Raw genomic sequence first — 15309 nt, 5'->3', positions numbered from 1 at the left:
GCACAGAAAGCTGCCCGGCATGCAAATACATAAATGTCAAGCACACAGTTAAAGCCGACAGCCAACTTGTATGCATGTGGTAGTGTAGGTGTCGGTGTGTATGTGCTCAGGCTTGTGTTTGTGTGTGTGCTTTTAAAGTTGCTTCCAGTGAATAAAATATACGACCATAAAATGGGGAAATTGTAGGCGTTTTACTGGCTTTTAAGTAATCCGTAAAGCGGTGAGTGCCAACGGCAGTGCTAATATTCAGTATTTTATTATATTAAATATGCTCTGACAAAGATGCAATTACTTGCATTAGCAGTGAATTTTTTTCTAATTTTTTTTTTTTATTGCTCGGCTTTCTTTTGCCGTCTAGCTTCCCACATACTACTTCCATTGTACTAACACATAAGCAAACTTTTGTAATTTTTTATGCACAAAGCAGTTCGCTTACCTTTAGCTGATGGCTGGGCCAGTGAGAATTTATTTGTTGCCAACTTAGATGAAGGTTGGTAGTTATGGCACTTTACTCTGTGGATGCGTCTGACGGTGCTTGACTAATAGAATGTCTTACTAAATCGTTCGTTTGACTTATGGAGTTTTGCTTAAACTACTCTTTACAGTTAAGCCACAGTACAATATTTATGGTTTTTTGTTTTTGCTGATATAAATCTCTAATTGAATTTTGCCGAGAGAAGTGCAATATTTTTTATAAATTTTGAGTTATATTGTGAACAGAAAAAAAGCAATAGTAACACATTAATATAATCATCTACAGGTTTTGTTTCGTCTACAAGTCTCGTGTTCTAATTCGAATTATATTGCAGGAGAAGACTGATAAGTTTTAAGAAAAAAAAATTTTCTTACAAAAAAAAAAATCATTAAGAATATATTACGTAAGAGAAACACACCCGGTTTCCTATCCGGCCAAGAACTCTCAACTTGGCAGAATTTTACCGCTACTTGAACGATACATGCAGATAGTGCAGGGAAGTGCCTACTTTGGGAAGTGCCTCAGGAAGATGCTGAAAATACTTCTTTGCTTTTGTCCGAGAACAAAGTAAAGAAAAAAAATTAACTCAAAACCACAATGCTGCATAAAATGTATTTAATTAATATTAAAGGAGTTAATATACTAAATATATGGCACATATGACAACGATGATTTAGCAAATAATCAAAAAAAATAGCAAAAAAACTCGAGTATCACACATGGTAGCAAAAAAAAAACAAGAAAAGCCAACAAAAGTAACACGATAAATATGGTCACCCGTGACTGGGTCAACCGCGATTAAGCACATCACGTACAAACAAGCACACGACCGCACTCAAATAATTCCCGAGCGGTAGATAAACTCATAGAACAATGCTTAGTAGGGAGAAAAAATGTCAAAGCGCATAAGTGAGTGTTGGAAAGTTGCGCATATTAAGTATGCATCAGGCATATCACATGCAAGTCCCGAATAGAGCATTCGTAATACTACCGAAGCTGCAGTAAGTAAAAGGGCACCAAGTCTATTCGTTGTGTCAAATAATCTGTGTCCGTCTCAAAGTAACAACACTCTACTTAAATTGTATGTTTATAGAAATCTACACATTAATCAGGCTTTTAACTAGATCCTTTTCTGCGGTGAATTTGAAATTTCATACATCGACTTCCATTTGATAATAAAAATCTTATAAAATACTCAAAAGCGACTTATATTTCTAAAAGGAGGTATTATCTGTATTCGTTTCGCCATTTCTCAACTCGCTTCTGCTCTCTTGTCAAACCACTTGCGTGTGAAAGCAACAACAATGTTAAAGCGCTTAACTCATGCAACAGCGTATACAATTCGCTGGAGAGTAATAATCTTTTAAAACACTTTAAAGCGACTTATATTGCAGTACTTATATTTGGAAGAAAGTATCGATATTATTTGTAATTTTATAAAATATAGAAATCGGTTTGATAAACCATTTCTACTTGTAAGCTAGTAGACAAATAATCACAAACTTCCGAAAGAATTTCTCTCATGAAATAATGTTCTATAAAATCCCAACCCCACCAGTCTGCGTCGATAATTCCAGTACTTTAAACTAGTTAAAAATTTGTAATGTTATATTAAAAATAAAAATCTCCCTCAAAAAGTAAGAAATCTCCTCTGTATTGAAGAGAAATTATAATTTGACTATTGAAGCCACACATCATACAATTGGAATGTCTATCTACTAGTACTGATAATAAACGGAGAAGCCTTTTTAAAATCAAAACGAATCATAGCTATGTTAAGCTCTAAATTAAGACAAAAACTTTAATTTGCTACAGGAGATCGCATTAGGAAGAGACATCTGCGGGCAAAAAATGAGGGCATCCCCGCCCGCTAAAAAGATTTATGTATATATCGTACAAACCGTTAGAGTTATATCGACCAATCTTACTGATAAGTAATCTTTCTGATAACTCATCACACAGTTTAAAAATGGGTGAAATCAGACAATGATCACGCCCACTCCCCATAAAAGGATATGTTGGAAACTACTAAAATTACGTAACCCTCAAAATAAATACGACAGATGCATTAAATTTTAAAGCTAAGATGGAAATTAAAAGTTAAAAAATTTAAAAATTGGACTCGACACCGCACAGCTTTAAAGGAAATCCTAACCAAAACACAATTTGGTACAAAAAATTACCCTGCTATTCCTGTGTTCTACTTTCAAATCGGACTACAAGCACGCCTATTTCTCTTATATCGCCATATACTACATATGTATAACAATTTTAAAGTCGATAAGTCGATACTTTAGCGTTTGCCACGAAGTTTGTAATACCCTGAAGTAAACGTCGGAGAACCTATACAAAATATAATATATATGTACATATAAATTATCTGCGTGACGAGCCATGCCTGTCTGTCTGTATATACGCCAATAAGTCTCCCAGTTTTTGAGATATCGATCTGAAATTTGGCACACGTCTTTTTCTCCTCAATAAACTGCTCAGGTTTCGAAACCGCCGTTATGGGACTCATATAGCATATAGCTGCCATACAAACTGAACGATAATAATCAAGTTCTTGTATGATAAACTTTTATTTGAAAAGATATCTACTAAAAATTGGTATGGACTATTGTGATCGAACATACTGTATGACTCAGATCGGACTACTATATCATACTCGTATATGTGGCTGGCATACAAAGTGACCGATCAAGATAAAGATGCTATAAAAAATGCATAATTTTTCGCGTTTAAATCTTATTTCTCCGTATACATTAATAATTTTTATATGAAAGAACAAAACTGAGTGTTTTAACATTATGAAGCTCACTCCCCACCGCCACCCACAATTACGTCAAAGCTTTGTTGCCACTTAACCGTAAACGGCTTGCGACTAGCGTAGATGGGTAGGTAGTATATATCAGAGCACTATGGGTGTTTGTGCGTCGTGTTTGAGGTCGTGGCGCAAACTAGTAAATTACAAAAGCAGCTTGCATAAATAATGACAACAATAACAACAGCGGTACAGCCACAATTTAAATAAAGAACAACAACACAACAGCATCGACTAGCAAATGTCGGCATTATTTGTTATGCTGTTATTTTTGTTGTTATGCCTTGATGTTGATTTTAATGCTAGACAGCTTTTGTCGCTGCTGTTTTTGTTGTTGTTAACACTGCTGTTCTTGTTAGTTTTGGCTGTTGTGATGCGTGTGGCAACATCAGGCCAACGCAGTATATGGCCACACGCAAGTAGTGTGAGTATGAAAGAGTTGCGGTGTGCGGGAGAGAGCGTGCGAGCGGAATTGGTGTGGTGTATGCGTACGTGCTTATAGTGCTAACGATAAACCAAATAACAATGTTACAAAAACACTGCAATAACAACAACAAAACACAGTTGCACGAGAGCATACATGCATACATGCAAATTTGTATTTATACATACATATATGCATACATACATACATACATAGAGTTATATGTACAGCGGTGTGTATGAAATCACAACTCTATAGCAAAACAACAAAACTTAGAACCCGAGCAAAAATATCGCATATAAAAGATGTTGCCTGTGTGCGCCAACATCCGCATCCGCATCCGCCAAATCATGCAACTTAGTCTGCATTCCGCGCCTCTTGTTCTACTTACCTACAATCTATACATTTTATTACCACTCTGCAGCGCATTATCATGCATGTGTGTATGTGATTATGTGTGAGTGTTCGAGCTCATATGTGTGGGTAACACTAATTGCCAAGCATTAAATTGTTGTCACTCATTTTGCTGCAACGTTAAGTGCGCCCGCGGGCATAGCAAGTTAACTGCCGCCACCATGCTCCTGCTCCTGCTCCTGCTCCTCCTCCAGTTGATGGCTGGTGGCTGGTGCTACAACGTAAAAGTCTGACAACGCACTGGCAGTATGGCGTTAGCTTGTCGAAGCAGTGTGTAGCGTTATCGGGTACAAAGTGCATTGTGGTCTCTTACTTTATGCTCATGTTCACCAGCGTTGTCTGATTGTTGTCGCAATTCTCTAACAGCTTGCTCACTTTTTGCGGTTCAACATTATATTTTTAAGTCGCACACCCACACATGTACTAATATATGTATATATATATATATCAGTTTTAGTACCCATAAGTATACATATGTATATAATATATAGTTTTATATGAATGCGAGTATGTACATATGTATATAAATTAATGTATATCTCTTCTGTATTTATCTTCTATGACTTTGCGCTATTTCTCTAATGGCTGACAACTCATTAACCCTTCATATTTTTATTATTTGCGCTGCTTTGCATACAATATTTATGTCTATTATTTGCAACTTTTAATTACTTTAATTTGACATCGCTAACATGTCTAGTGTAGATAAAAAGTATTATTATTTCAATGTACTAATACTTAATACTGATTAGTGTAGTTGTAATAATAAAAAGGTAATATCTGTGAATATTAGGACATATGCCTTAGTAGACGCTAGCCTCTAGCAATCAAGGAAACAGCTGTTTTAAAGACAAATCCAAACGATTTTATTCGCTTTATTTATGGGGTTACATACAGTTAGTATTTTCAAAAAATCGATTTTTTCAAATATATATTATAATATATATTTTTAAATATATTTTTTACTAATTAGTTGAAGATTTTTTCTCTCCGATAAAAAGTGTTGTTTTTATAAACAATTTAAGGCCGAAATTTCGGTGAAAAATCGATTTTTGTTTTGAGAAACCGCTATTTTGTCAAAAAATTTTATTTTGCTTATTCCTTCGATTCATTACTAGACTTAACATTACTTTAACGAAATCTGTTTGGGTTTTTAAATTCAGAAGATCCAGTGCAGAGATATAGTGATCACCGCAAAACGTCTTTTTTGAGAGAAGCTCCGGAGATCAGCTGTAGCTCTTTTCTAAATACATATTTTTACTAGCACTAAGTCTTAAATATAGTTAAAATTTAACATAATATGTGTATAAATTTTTGGATCAATAAATTTAAAAGTTTTCTCAGAAAAACTTCTGGAAAATTCAATTTTTCCTTCTAACTGTATATAACCCCTTATATTATATAATATATTAGATATATATTGGAAATACAATAAATCTATTAAGAACATTATTGTACTCAATTCCACGTTATTAGTGTTTTTATGATTATTATTTTTGATGTTTTCCACCTAAGTAAGCTTAATATGCCCTATTTCTTAATAATTGTGACTGAATTGACTACCATAACAGTTTATATTAGCACATATGTATATACCGATGGACAGGAAATTATTTAGACTATGCGACTCACATAATGTCAGTCATGTGTTGCGGCAAATAATAATCCAGCATCCTATTCAACTAGAGTGTCAGCTGACAGTTGTTTTCTATATGCATATTACGTAATTGTAATGTGCATGTTATGGTTGAGAGCATTTGAGCTTTCATTTCCATCTTCAGATGGCAGCTGAGTATTTCATTTTCGTAATGGCAACAAGTCTGGTATCATGTAAGAACGAACATGCATGCAGTATATTTATATAAAAAAGTTCATTTTGCATATGGAAACTTCTTGGAGGAAATATTAAAGTTTTAGCAAATAATTTAAAGGAGTCTTAGTTTTATTTCTTGTAGATTTTCTTAAATACGTTGAGATGTCGTAGTGTCTACCACTCAAAGCATTACAATGCTGTATAGTACAATATATGTCAGGGTGTTATTTGACAAGATATCTTCAGGAACTTTGGCACAGATCATTGCCTAAGACCAGGCTATAATAAAATGTCAAATATAAATGACAATTGTCATTAGCCATATAAATTCATAACAGAAATCGAAATTAATCGCTATAAAAGATTTGTAATTATATTTGAATGTACTTGTACCAGGAAATAGCTATATAACTTTGTAACATATAGGTATATTCATAATTGGGTTTCAAGCTCACGAAAATTTAATTTTGCTAACGCAAGAATACTTGCAACAATTGCTTTTGATGAGAGCAAAATGTATATATTATTAACCTGAAAATTAGAGTGGAAATGAAGATGATTGATGAAGCCACTGCAATTATAACAGCAGACGGAATTGTGGTTAGTCAATGCTTGCTATATTCACTACAACTCGCATACTAAACGTATGTATATTTTACATGCAACAAACTGATTTTGAAAACCTATATGTCTTAAAGTTAATAAATGGCAATAGCCAACATTGCTCGCAACAAAAGCAAATATACACAACCGATAATTCGGCAGCAGGTCATAATATTCGAAATTTTAATTAAATGGTTTTGCCTTCGAAGAAACAACATAATTTGGGTAAATAGTTGCAACAACTCAAGCGTTGAAATACTCATAAATGTAAGGGTGGTGCTTAAATGTGAAAAGGATTTTTGACGATAGCCTTTCTGTCTAAGCAACAACGTTAAATTTTTTTAATTTTAAGAATTAGAGATACATTTCAGCATAGGGAGCAAAGTAAAGATTCACCATCGCTCTTTTGCATTTAAAGAAATTTTATAAATTTTGTGATAAGTCAAAATGAAATTTATGCTAGCACAAACCAATTATATTTTAGAACCACCCTTTAAACCATGAAATATCGAGTTTCGGCATTTTAGCAATTTACTTAACGCTTCTAGCTATAATTTGAATTAAATATGGCTTATGTTTTTGAATTAAGTGGGAGCATAAATATGTTACAATTTAAAGTAATAAAGAATCAACTCACAAATATTATGATGAAGCCGTTGAAGTTATTGCAGCTGCCAGAATTGTTGTTAGCGCAGCGCTTGCTGTTCTCACCTATACTCGCATACTTGTGCACTTCTGCAAGTCTTCGCCTTTCCAACAGTATAAATTTTATCCATATACCATGTCAAGACAACACAGTCCAAACGGGGCTCACAAAATTTTTTTTAGCGTAATTACATATAGATTTAACTTGGCAGGCAATTATCTACCTGAAACCGAAAAATCTAGCTACGTGTTATTCACAAAATTCATTGCGCGCTGCGTCCAATACTCCACATAATCGTCCAGCAGAGTCGATAATTCATGCAACCGTGGATCGATTTCGTATCACGTTTACTTTATTGACCAATGCGCATGCTCAGAGTTGCCGCAGAGTGCGCACCGAAGACGCTATTGTTGCTGTGAAGCATGTTTAATTAGTGAACTCAAAACGAGATGGCCACCTAACCCAAACTACACAAGAAAATTTTGTTCTGCGATGTATCTCACTACGGTTATTGGGTAGGTTAATAAACAAAACTGGCGCCTTTGGATTGATGATAATCCACAAGCCATTGTTGAGACGCTGTTACAGCCTCAAAAAGTCACTGTCACCATATTTCTTTAAAAATTAAGTGAGCCATAATGTAACGGTCAAGGGAGAACGCACTATCTCACGCTGTTGCGATTTATTTCTTCTTGAAAACGACGTGTCTTAAAAATTACCTTTACTTCTTCAAGAGAAATTGGTATTGCAACCAAAATTGCGTCTTTACTGGGAATTTTTCAAAACAAATTGGCCTATCACCCCCTTTATTCATATATCCATAAATATCTGTAATTTTCCAGCTTTCTAACTTATTCTTAACTATATTAGTGGTACTCAATCGGGTATACAATTGATTGATCATTTAAGTGCTTAATTGTGCTAAAATAATAATAATATTTGTTTTTACGTATGTGTATATCACTGAAAAAACTGTATTAAAATGATGTTCAGAAATATATCTCCAGCTTTTTAAATTTCAAATTTCCCTCGAGCAGCCATTACCGTTATGTGCGTGGTACGTGCCTTAAATGCGACAAAAGTGGAATTAAGTTGATGATGACATTGCCAATAATGGCGATAATTACGCTTTTTGCAAACATTTGTTGCAACAGCTGTAATTGCAATTCTAAAACCAACAACAGTTGCAATTACTTGCCCATAAAAAAAGCAGCAGCTAAGTGGTTTAAGTAACTGTTGTGACACCTGTGACAAATCGACGCTGATTAACGTTAATGCGATAATTAAGGTGCCGTTATGTACGTGAAGGCATGTGGCAATGGCAGGTGTTTCAATAAACAGATTTTTGTTGTAAACGGTGCTGTTACAAATTGAAGTTGCAAGCATACTAGCAGTAAATATTGAATTTTGTTGCAATGAAATGCAAAATCAATGGTGCTAAATAATGCAGCAAAATATATTATATTTTAAAGGGAGGTAGCTTGCTTAAAGGGACTGTGTAGATGCTTGTTAGCATGTGTTTTTTTTTTTTTTTGCCTAATTGACCAATAGTCTTTTTCTAGGGCAAACGGTGTTTGAGTCAGTGACTCAAATTGCCTCCCCTCCATTTGCCAATTATCCGACGTAATGTGATATAAAAGCGTCAATTTTGCTACGCACTTGTCAGACGCGCCAACGATAAATCAGTGCAATGGCTGTCATACATGGCACTACTACAGCCCGGCGGCAAACATTCGCGACGGCATTGCCATGCGGATATACTCAACTCATCACAATTCTCATATTGCTTTTATCCAAGTGGAATCTTGGTGTTTTAACTGCCGCGAATACCTATGAATTTCGCGCCTTTGCTGACATTTTAAAACAACAACATATACAACATGCCATTATCGCGTACAACAGCGTCACCGACCAAACACAACAGGAGGCGGGTTTGCAAAAGGATAATGCATTACGTGCACTGCTTAATGTGGCATCACTTCAGTTTTATGATGTCCATCAAGCGAAATCCGTTGAAAACTCTACTGAGTTTCAAAGACTCTTCTATCATGACTCACCGCGCGTTGGTATCTATGTGGCACAGCTGGAGGATGTCTTGTTGCAACAGTATGTTTTGGGCTCAAATGTGATTAGTGTTGACACCATCGATGCTGGTGGATATAGAGTGCGCGTTGATGTGGGCTCGCGTTTCAACAATTCTCGCGTCTGGTTCATAATGTCCAAGCAACGTACAGTGGCGACAGCGCTGGCGAATGTGCGTCGAGTGATGACGCCACTGCCAGTGAATATAAGCGCGGATATAACAGTCGGCGTTCGATTGGATGCGAAGTGAGCGTGAAATATATAATTATAAATAGATTATTCAATAGTTGACATATGTGTGCAATATAATTATTTAACACTCTCGAAAAAGTGCTTAGTGATAAAAACAAAACAATTTTAAACGTTAACTTCGGTTACACCGAAGCTATAATACCCTTCACAAATACAAGAGACTCCATACAAGAATTTATGACCGGTCAGTTTGTGGTCCGATCTGAAAAATTTCATCGGAGGTTACACCACTTTAGCAATAATCCATGCCAAATTGTTTGAAGATATCTCGTCATATGAAAAAGTTTTCAATACAAGGGCTTAATTTCGATAGTTCAGTTTGTATGGCAGCTATAGGCTACGATGATCCTATCTGAACAGTTTCCTCGGAGATCGTACCGATGCTTTCAACAATAATCCATGTAAAATTTCTTGCAAATATCTCTTCAAATAAAACAGTTCTTCATACAAGGACTAAATTTCAAGCGTTCAGTTTGTATGGCAGCTATATGATATAGTGGTCCGATATCGGCGTTTCCCACTTGTCAGAAACAGTAGCATTTTCGTTAGAAGAAAAACCTGTCCAAAATTTCAGATTTTATTCATGGCTTTCAAGTATAGAAAAGGTGAAGAAAGCTAGAGGGTTAGACACGACTACTACTAAGGGTTTATGGTGGGAGAGTGACTCCATCGCAAAGTACTAGCATTCACAACCGTAGTCCAAAGGTTTTTCTTTTCACTATTAGAGACAAATTTTGGCAACATCTCAGTGATTTCTCTCATGTTCTCGGCAAAGAGATGAGACGATGCTACCAAAGCGTGGCTAAATAAAATAGATCGAGAAAACGAGAGTGAGAATTATTTTAATTCATATTCCATACCACATTAAAGTGTTACTAACAGATCAAAAGGAAAATAATCGTATTCAGCGATAGAACGAGAGCTAGAAATGCATGAGATCAAAGCGCTTGAAATTTTAGCTAAGTGAAATAACAGTTTTGTTTTATTTTATTAGGAGTTATGGTCACTTTCTGGAATCCTTAAACCAGAGAGCATTTTCATAAAAATGTCTTAGAAGACGTCGAAAGCATTTTTCCTATTTGGACATTTTCGTAAAAATGTCAGAGAAGACTGTGAAGACATATTTTCTGTTTGCCTGTTGCAAACTTAGTCATTTGACAATTAATCTTTATTTCGATTATGACTTATTAAACAACTAATTTTTCCGATTACAGTAATACAATACAACTTTTCGACATTTACAAAATACAAAAAGATTGGTTGGATATTGAACCGAAAGGTTATTGGAGCGCCGCTAAAGGTCTTAAACTTAATTTGCGGTTCCATCAAACCTTCGTCAACAGGCGGCGCAATTTCAAAGGTTTACAATTAGTAGGTGGCATAGTGGTGCGTATACTTAAAAAACTTAATTTTTAAAAGAGAGAGTCTTTGGAAAAAACGTTGATCTCTTTAGATACGTGAAAAACCCGCCGGTATGGAGGATTATGACTATTTGAACTCTTTGTACAATAAAAATTTCGACCCCATGCAAAGGAAAACCTACCAACTGATTAAGTTAATGGAACCTGTATTTGACGTAAGGTAAAAAATTGAAGCCATTATATTACTATACATACACTGAAAGTATTTCGTAGATCTAATTTATTCTGAATACAAGGTCTGCGTCTTGACTTATCAAAGTTTGCATATCTTAACCTACCAAAGTTTCAATCCAAATTTTTTTCTAACTAGTACTAAGGAGTGGTAACTTGAGTTTCGGAAACAAAAAAAAGTCGCATGGGGCCAAATCCGGGGAACACGGTGGTTGATCGGTGCGGTCTTTTTGCAAAAAATTCAGCTCTTTTCAACCCAAATTATCGGTCAAAATTAAACGTAGCTTATGTGTTATCTTTCTAACACTCGCATGATGATTTTCGAGCACGATTTCCTTCACTTTTTTGATGTTATCGTTAGTGGTAGACGTCGAAGGACAACCGGAACGAGACATGTCTTCGATGATTTCTCGACCATCCTTAAAGGCTTTGTACCAGTCGTAGCCTTGGGTTTTCGATAGAATTTATTCACTATAAGCCTTTCATAACATTCCCAACGATTCCGCCCACGAAATTTGGTTCGAAACACAAAATTTTAAGCAAATTCTTTGTTCAATATTATTTCCCCTTGTAAAAATCGCAAAACTCTTCTGTTGATAGATCTCGCTAATTTTTGGCCTAGTTATTAAGGATAGCGCTACCTACTTAACAAAAAAAAAAATCTGAAAAATGTTCAGGGCGGGCAGTTAAAATGACCATTTTCAGAAACTTAGGGGATTTTGAAGTTTTAGGGTATTGTTCGAACACGAATAAAATGTGAATATTCATTATCTATATATTATATAATAACAGCATCTTTTCACTTATATTCGAGATTAGAAATAAAGACCTGTGAGTATCTGAAAATAGGCCTCAGCAATTAGAAACATTTCTAGAGACATACATCTATAACAGCACTCTCTATATTTTCAGCTTTCAACCACTACTTAGAGAAACTTGGGGTGCACATTCGCCGAATGGCAGCTGGGATGGTGTTATGAACTTACTACTCTCTGGTGAAGCGGAATTTTCACTATGTCCCATGCGTTTTGTACCAAATAGGGTACATTTAATAGATTACACAATAGCGGTACATACGGAATTGTAAGTTGGCTCCATATACCACCATACCATAATAAAAACACTTTACTTTCAACTTGAATATGTTTGCAGTGTATTCTTCATTTTCCGTCATCCGCGTCGCAATGACATTCGTAATATCTTCTTTCAGCCATTTGTCGAAGAGGTCTGGTACACAGTTATAGCGATTATTGTTTTAACCACATTATTATTGCAACTACATTTGCATCATGAAAATCGTTTTTTCATAAATAAAGATCCACATTTTCAGACGCGTTTCGATTATGCGATTTTCTCTATTCTAGAAGCATTTTTCATGCAAGGACCCGCTAATGACGCATTCACCGCCACCTCAACGCGTACGCTTATCTTCGCTGTTTGCCTGTTTAGCTTGTTGTTGCAACAGTTTTATGGCGCTTTCATTGTGGGCTCACTGCTTTCCGTCTCACCACGTACTATAACCAATTTGAAAGCACTATATAATAGCAGCCTCGAAATTGGTATAGAAAATATACCGTATAATATTGAAGTCTTTGAAAAGACCACAGTGCCGCTAGGGGTCGCAATTTACAAAGAGCGTGTTTGCAAAAATCGCGAGAGGAATATTTTATCAATCGAAGAGGGCGCTGAGCGCATAAAAAAGGGTGGCTATGCCTTTCATGTGTCAGCTAATCGTATGTACTACATACTAAAAGGTATTCTTTGTATTGTCAAGATAATTTAACTTTAAAATTAATTAATGAAAAATTGATTTCGTAATATTTTTAAAGACTTGCTAAGCGAAAAGGAATTCTGTGATTTACAAGATGTACCGTTGATTCCACCATATCGTATTGGTATTGGTATAACGAAAAGTTCACCATTTCGCGAATACTTTACAACAACGATTGCGAAATTTCATACCTCCGGGTTGTTGCAACATAACGAAAATCAATGGCAGTTACCACAAATGGATTGTAGCCTAAGTCAAAATTATGAGGTCGAAGTAGATCTACAGCATTTCTTACCGGCCATCCTATTTTTAGTAGCTGCTATGCTACTTAGCTCGGCCGTATTAATTTTGGAGATAATCTACTATAACTTGGAAAACAGCACAAAGTTAGCACGTTTATGTCCAAGAATAATGCCGAAGCCTAAACTGGAGTTTGTAAATTGAAAAATAAGAATCAGATTCTCATTGATCTAGAATAAATTTTAAGCATTAATGTATAATTTTAAGCTTGAAACGAAAGAAATTATGTGGTCATCTCAAGGTATTCATAAGTAGACTTTTAGTTTTACTATCCGCGAGCGCGACTATAATATATTAAGTAAAGTAAAAAGTTCGTTCGGTTTTTTATTGATTTTTCAAAAGATGATAACTTTGTGTGAATTTGTCCGATTTAAGTCAAATATGTGCCGTTTTGTTCACAAACTTGTTGACAACGAGATGCCAACTTCATTATACCCCTCTCGTAAGGTTGCGTCCCTATTGGCAAAAAACTCGGAGAGCCAATTTTCACAGGCCTCTCTTGAGGCCGACTTCTCACCATTAGGCGCGTTCGCTAGACAGGAAAAGATGGTAATCACTTGGTGCCAGGTCCGGACTATAAGGCGGGTGCATTAGAACCTCCTACCCGAGCTTCTGGCTAGTCACCAAAGACGTGTGTGGCCTGGCGTTGCCCTGATGGAACACAATTCGGCCTCTGTTGATCAAAGATGGCCTCTTCTGGATGAGTGCTGCCTTCAAGCGGTCCAGTTGTTGGCAGTAGTGGGCCGAATTTAGCGTTTGGCCATAGGGGAGCAGCTCGCAGTAGATTGTTCACAGCAAAACCTTCCTGGCCGTCAATCCGGTCTTGGCCACCATCTGGGCCGCTTCCCGAGTTTTGACCACGTCCGTTTGCACTCGATGTTGTCATAAGTGACCCATTTTTCATCGCCAGTCACAATCCGCTTCAGAAACGGGTCGATTTTGTTGCGATTCTGCAGCGATTTGCAGATGGAAATTCGGTCCATCATGTTTTTTGCGTTAGTTCGTGTGACACCCAAACATCGAGCTCCTTTTTGAATCCAAGGTTATGCAAATGGTTCCCAAAGGTTTTCTGGCTTATCTTTAGTTCCTCAGCAATTAAATACTATATTTCCATAATTTTATCGCAATTTTCGACGACAGGCCGCCCGACACGTGGTACATTTCTGACATCGAAATTACTGGAACGGAACCTAGCAAATCACTTTTGTGCTACACGTTCGTTTACAGTATCGGGCCCATAAACTAAATTAATTTTTTCAACCGCTTTGGCTGCTTTTTCGCCTTGATCGAAGAAGAATTGTAAAATATAGCGAATTTTCTCTTTGTTGGTGTCCATCTTTGACGAGCGCTCACAACAAACTGAGTAAATCAATCGAAAAACTGTCAAAGACAAACTTTTAGCGAGAATAAACACGTCTTCACCGCCGTACAGTATGACATGATGCGACACGTAACACTAGTCTATGGACAATAACGCCATCTCTTAGATAAAAACCGAACGGACTTTTTACTTGACCGAACGAACTTTTTACTTTAAAATATGTGAATTGGAAGAGCGTGAAATATTTAAACGGGGAACGGTGCCAACAATTACTACAAAAGAGTGGATTACTCACAGAAACTTTGAAATATCTGTTAACACGAAAATTTCCATACAAGTTAGGTTAGGTTACGAGGTCGATCCTAACAGGGATCTGACTTGGACAGCTTAAATTGTCCGTTATGGTACCTTAAACTCCTATATAATTAATCAAAATACCCTCAAAAAGCGACACAGCGCTTTGAGCGTATCACAAATTTGTTGAGACAGCTAATGTCAGATTCGGTTATGTCTCCTGGTTTGCCGTCGGTAAGACTGCGGAAATGATTCAACCTCAGTCCTGCAAATACAAGACACACCCGTGCAAGATGCAAATAGAGATCCAACTCGTTTCCTTTCAATGTGAGCGTGGCAAGGGTCATCGGTTATGCAGTTACCAATAATTCCACTATGACTGGGCACCCAAACGATTCTAATGATGATAAAGCTAGATGCTATTTCTAATACGGACAAACACTCCTTAACTAGCTTTGAGTGCACAATTATCGAGCTCAGCGCTAGTATTGCCGCTTT

At 36.2% G+C, this 15309-nt stretch overlaps 1 protein-coding gene across 1 annotated transcript; it reads left to right on the top strand.

Annotated features, from left to right (window-relative positions):
• The first annotated feature begins 8876 nt into the window (after positions 1-8876).
• On the top strand, positions 8877-13509 carry Ir84a (Ionotropic receptor 84a). Its single transcript, XM_014237236.3, has 6 exons — positions 8877-9527; positions 10748-10919; positions 10987-11114; positions 12038-12208; positions 12278-12879; positions 12955-13509. Exons 1-6 carry the CDS (start codon positions 8890-8892, stop codon positions 13338-13340), a joined length of 2097 nt encoding a protein of 698 aa, XP_014092711.3. The 5' UTR covers positions 8877-8889; the 3' UTR covers positions 13341-13509.
• Positions 13510-15309: the final 1800 nt, after the last annotated feature.

Source organism: Bactrocera oleae, chromosome 2 (assembly GCF_042242935.1).
Source record: "Bactrocera oleae isolate idBacOlea1 chromosome 2, idBacOlea1, whole genome shotgun sequence".
NCBI lineage: Eukaryota > Metazoa > Arthropoda > Insecta > Diptera > Tephritidae > Bactrocera > Bactrocera oleae.
The sequence above is the reverse complement of the archived record's forward strand: the minus strand, read 5'-3'. Positions and strand labels throughout refer to the sequence as shown.

Bases quoted from the DNA above. Each gene is read 5' to 3' on its own strand.
- Ir84a (XM_014237236.3), top strand. From the start codon at position 8,890: ATGGCTGTCATACATGGCACTACTACAGCCCGGCGGCAAACATTCGCG. The intron at 9,528-10,747 runs GTGAGCGTGAAA...TTCCGATTACAG, and splicing joins GGCGTTCGATTGGATGCGAA to TAATACAATACAACTTTTCG. The intron at 11,115-12,037 runs GTAAAAAATTGA...CTATATTTTCAG, and splicing joins GAACCTGTATTTGACGTAAG to CTTTCAACCACTACTTAGAG.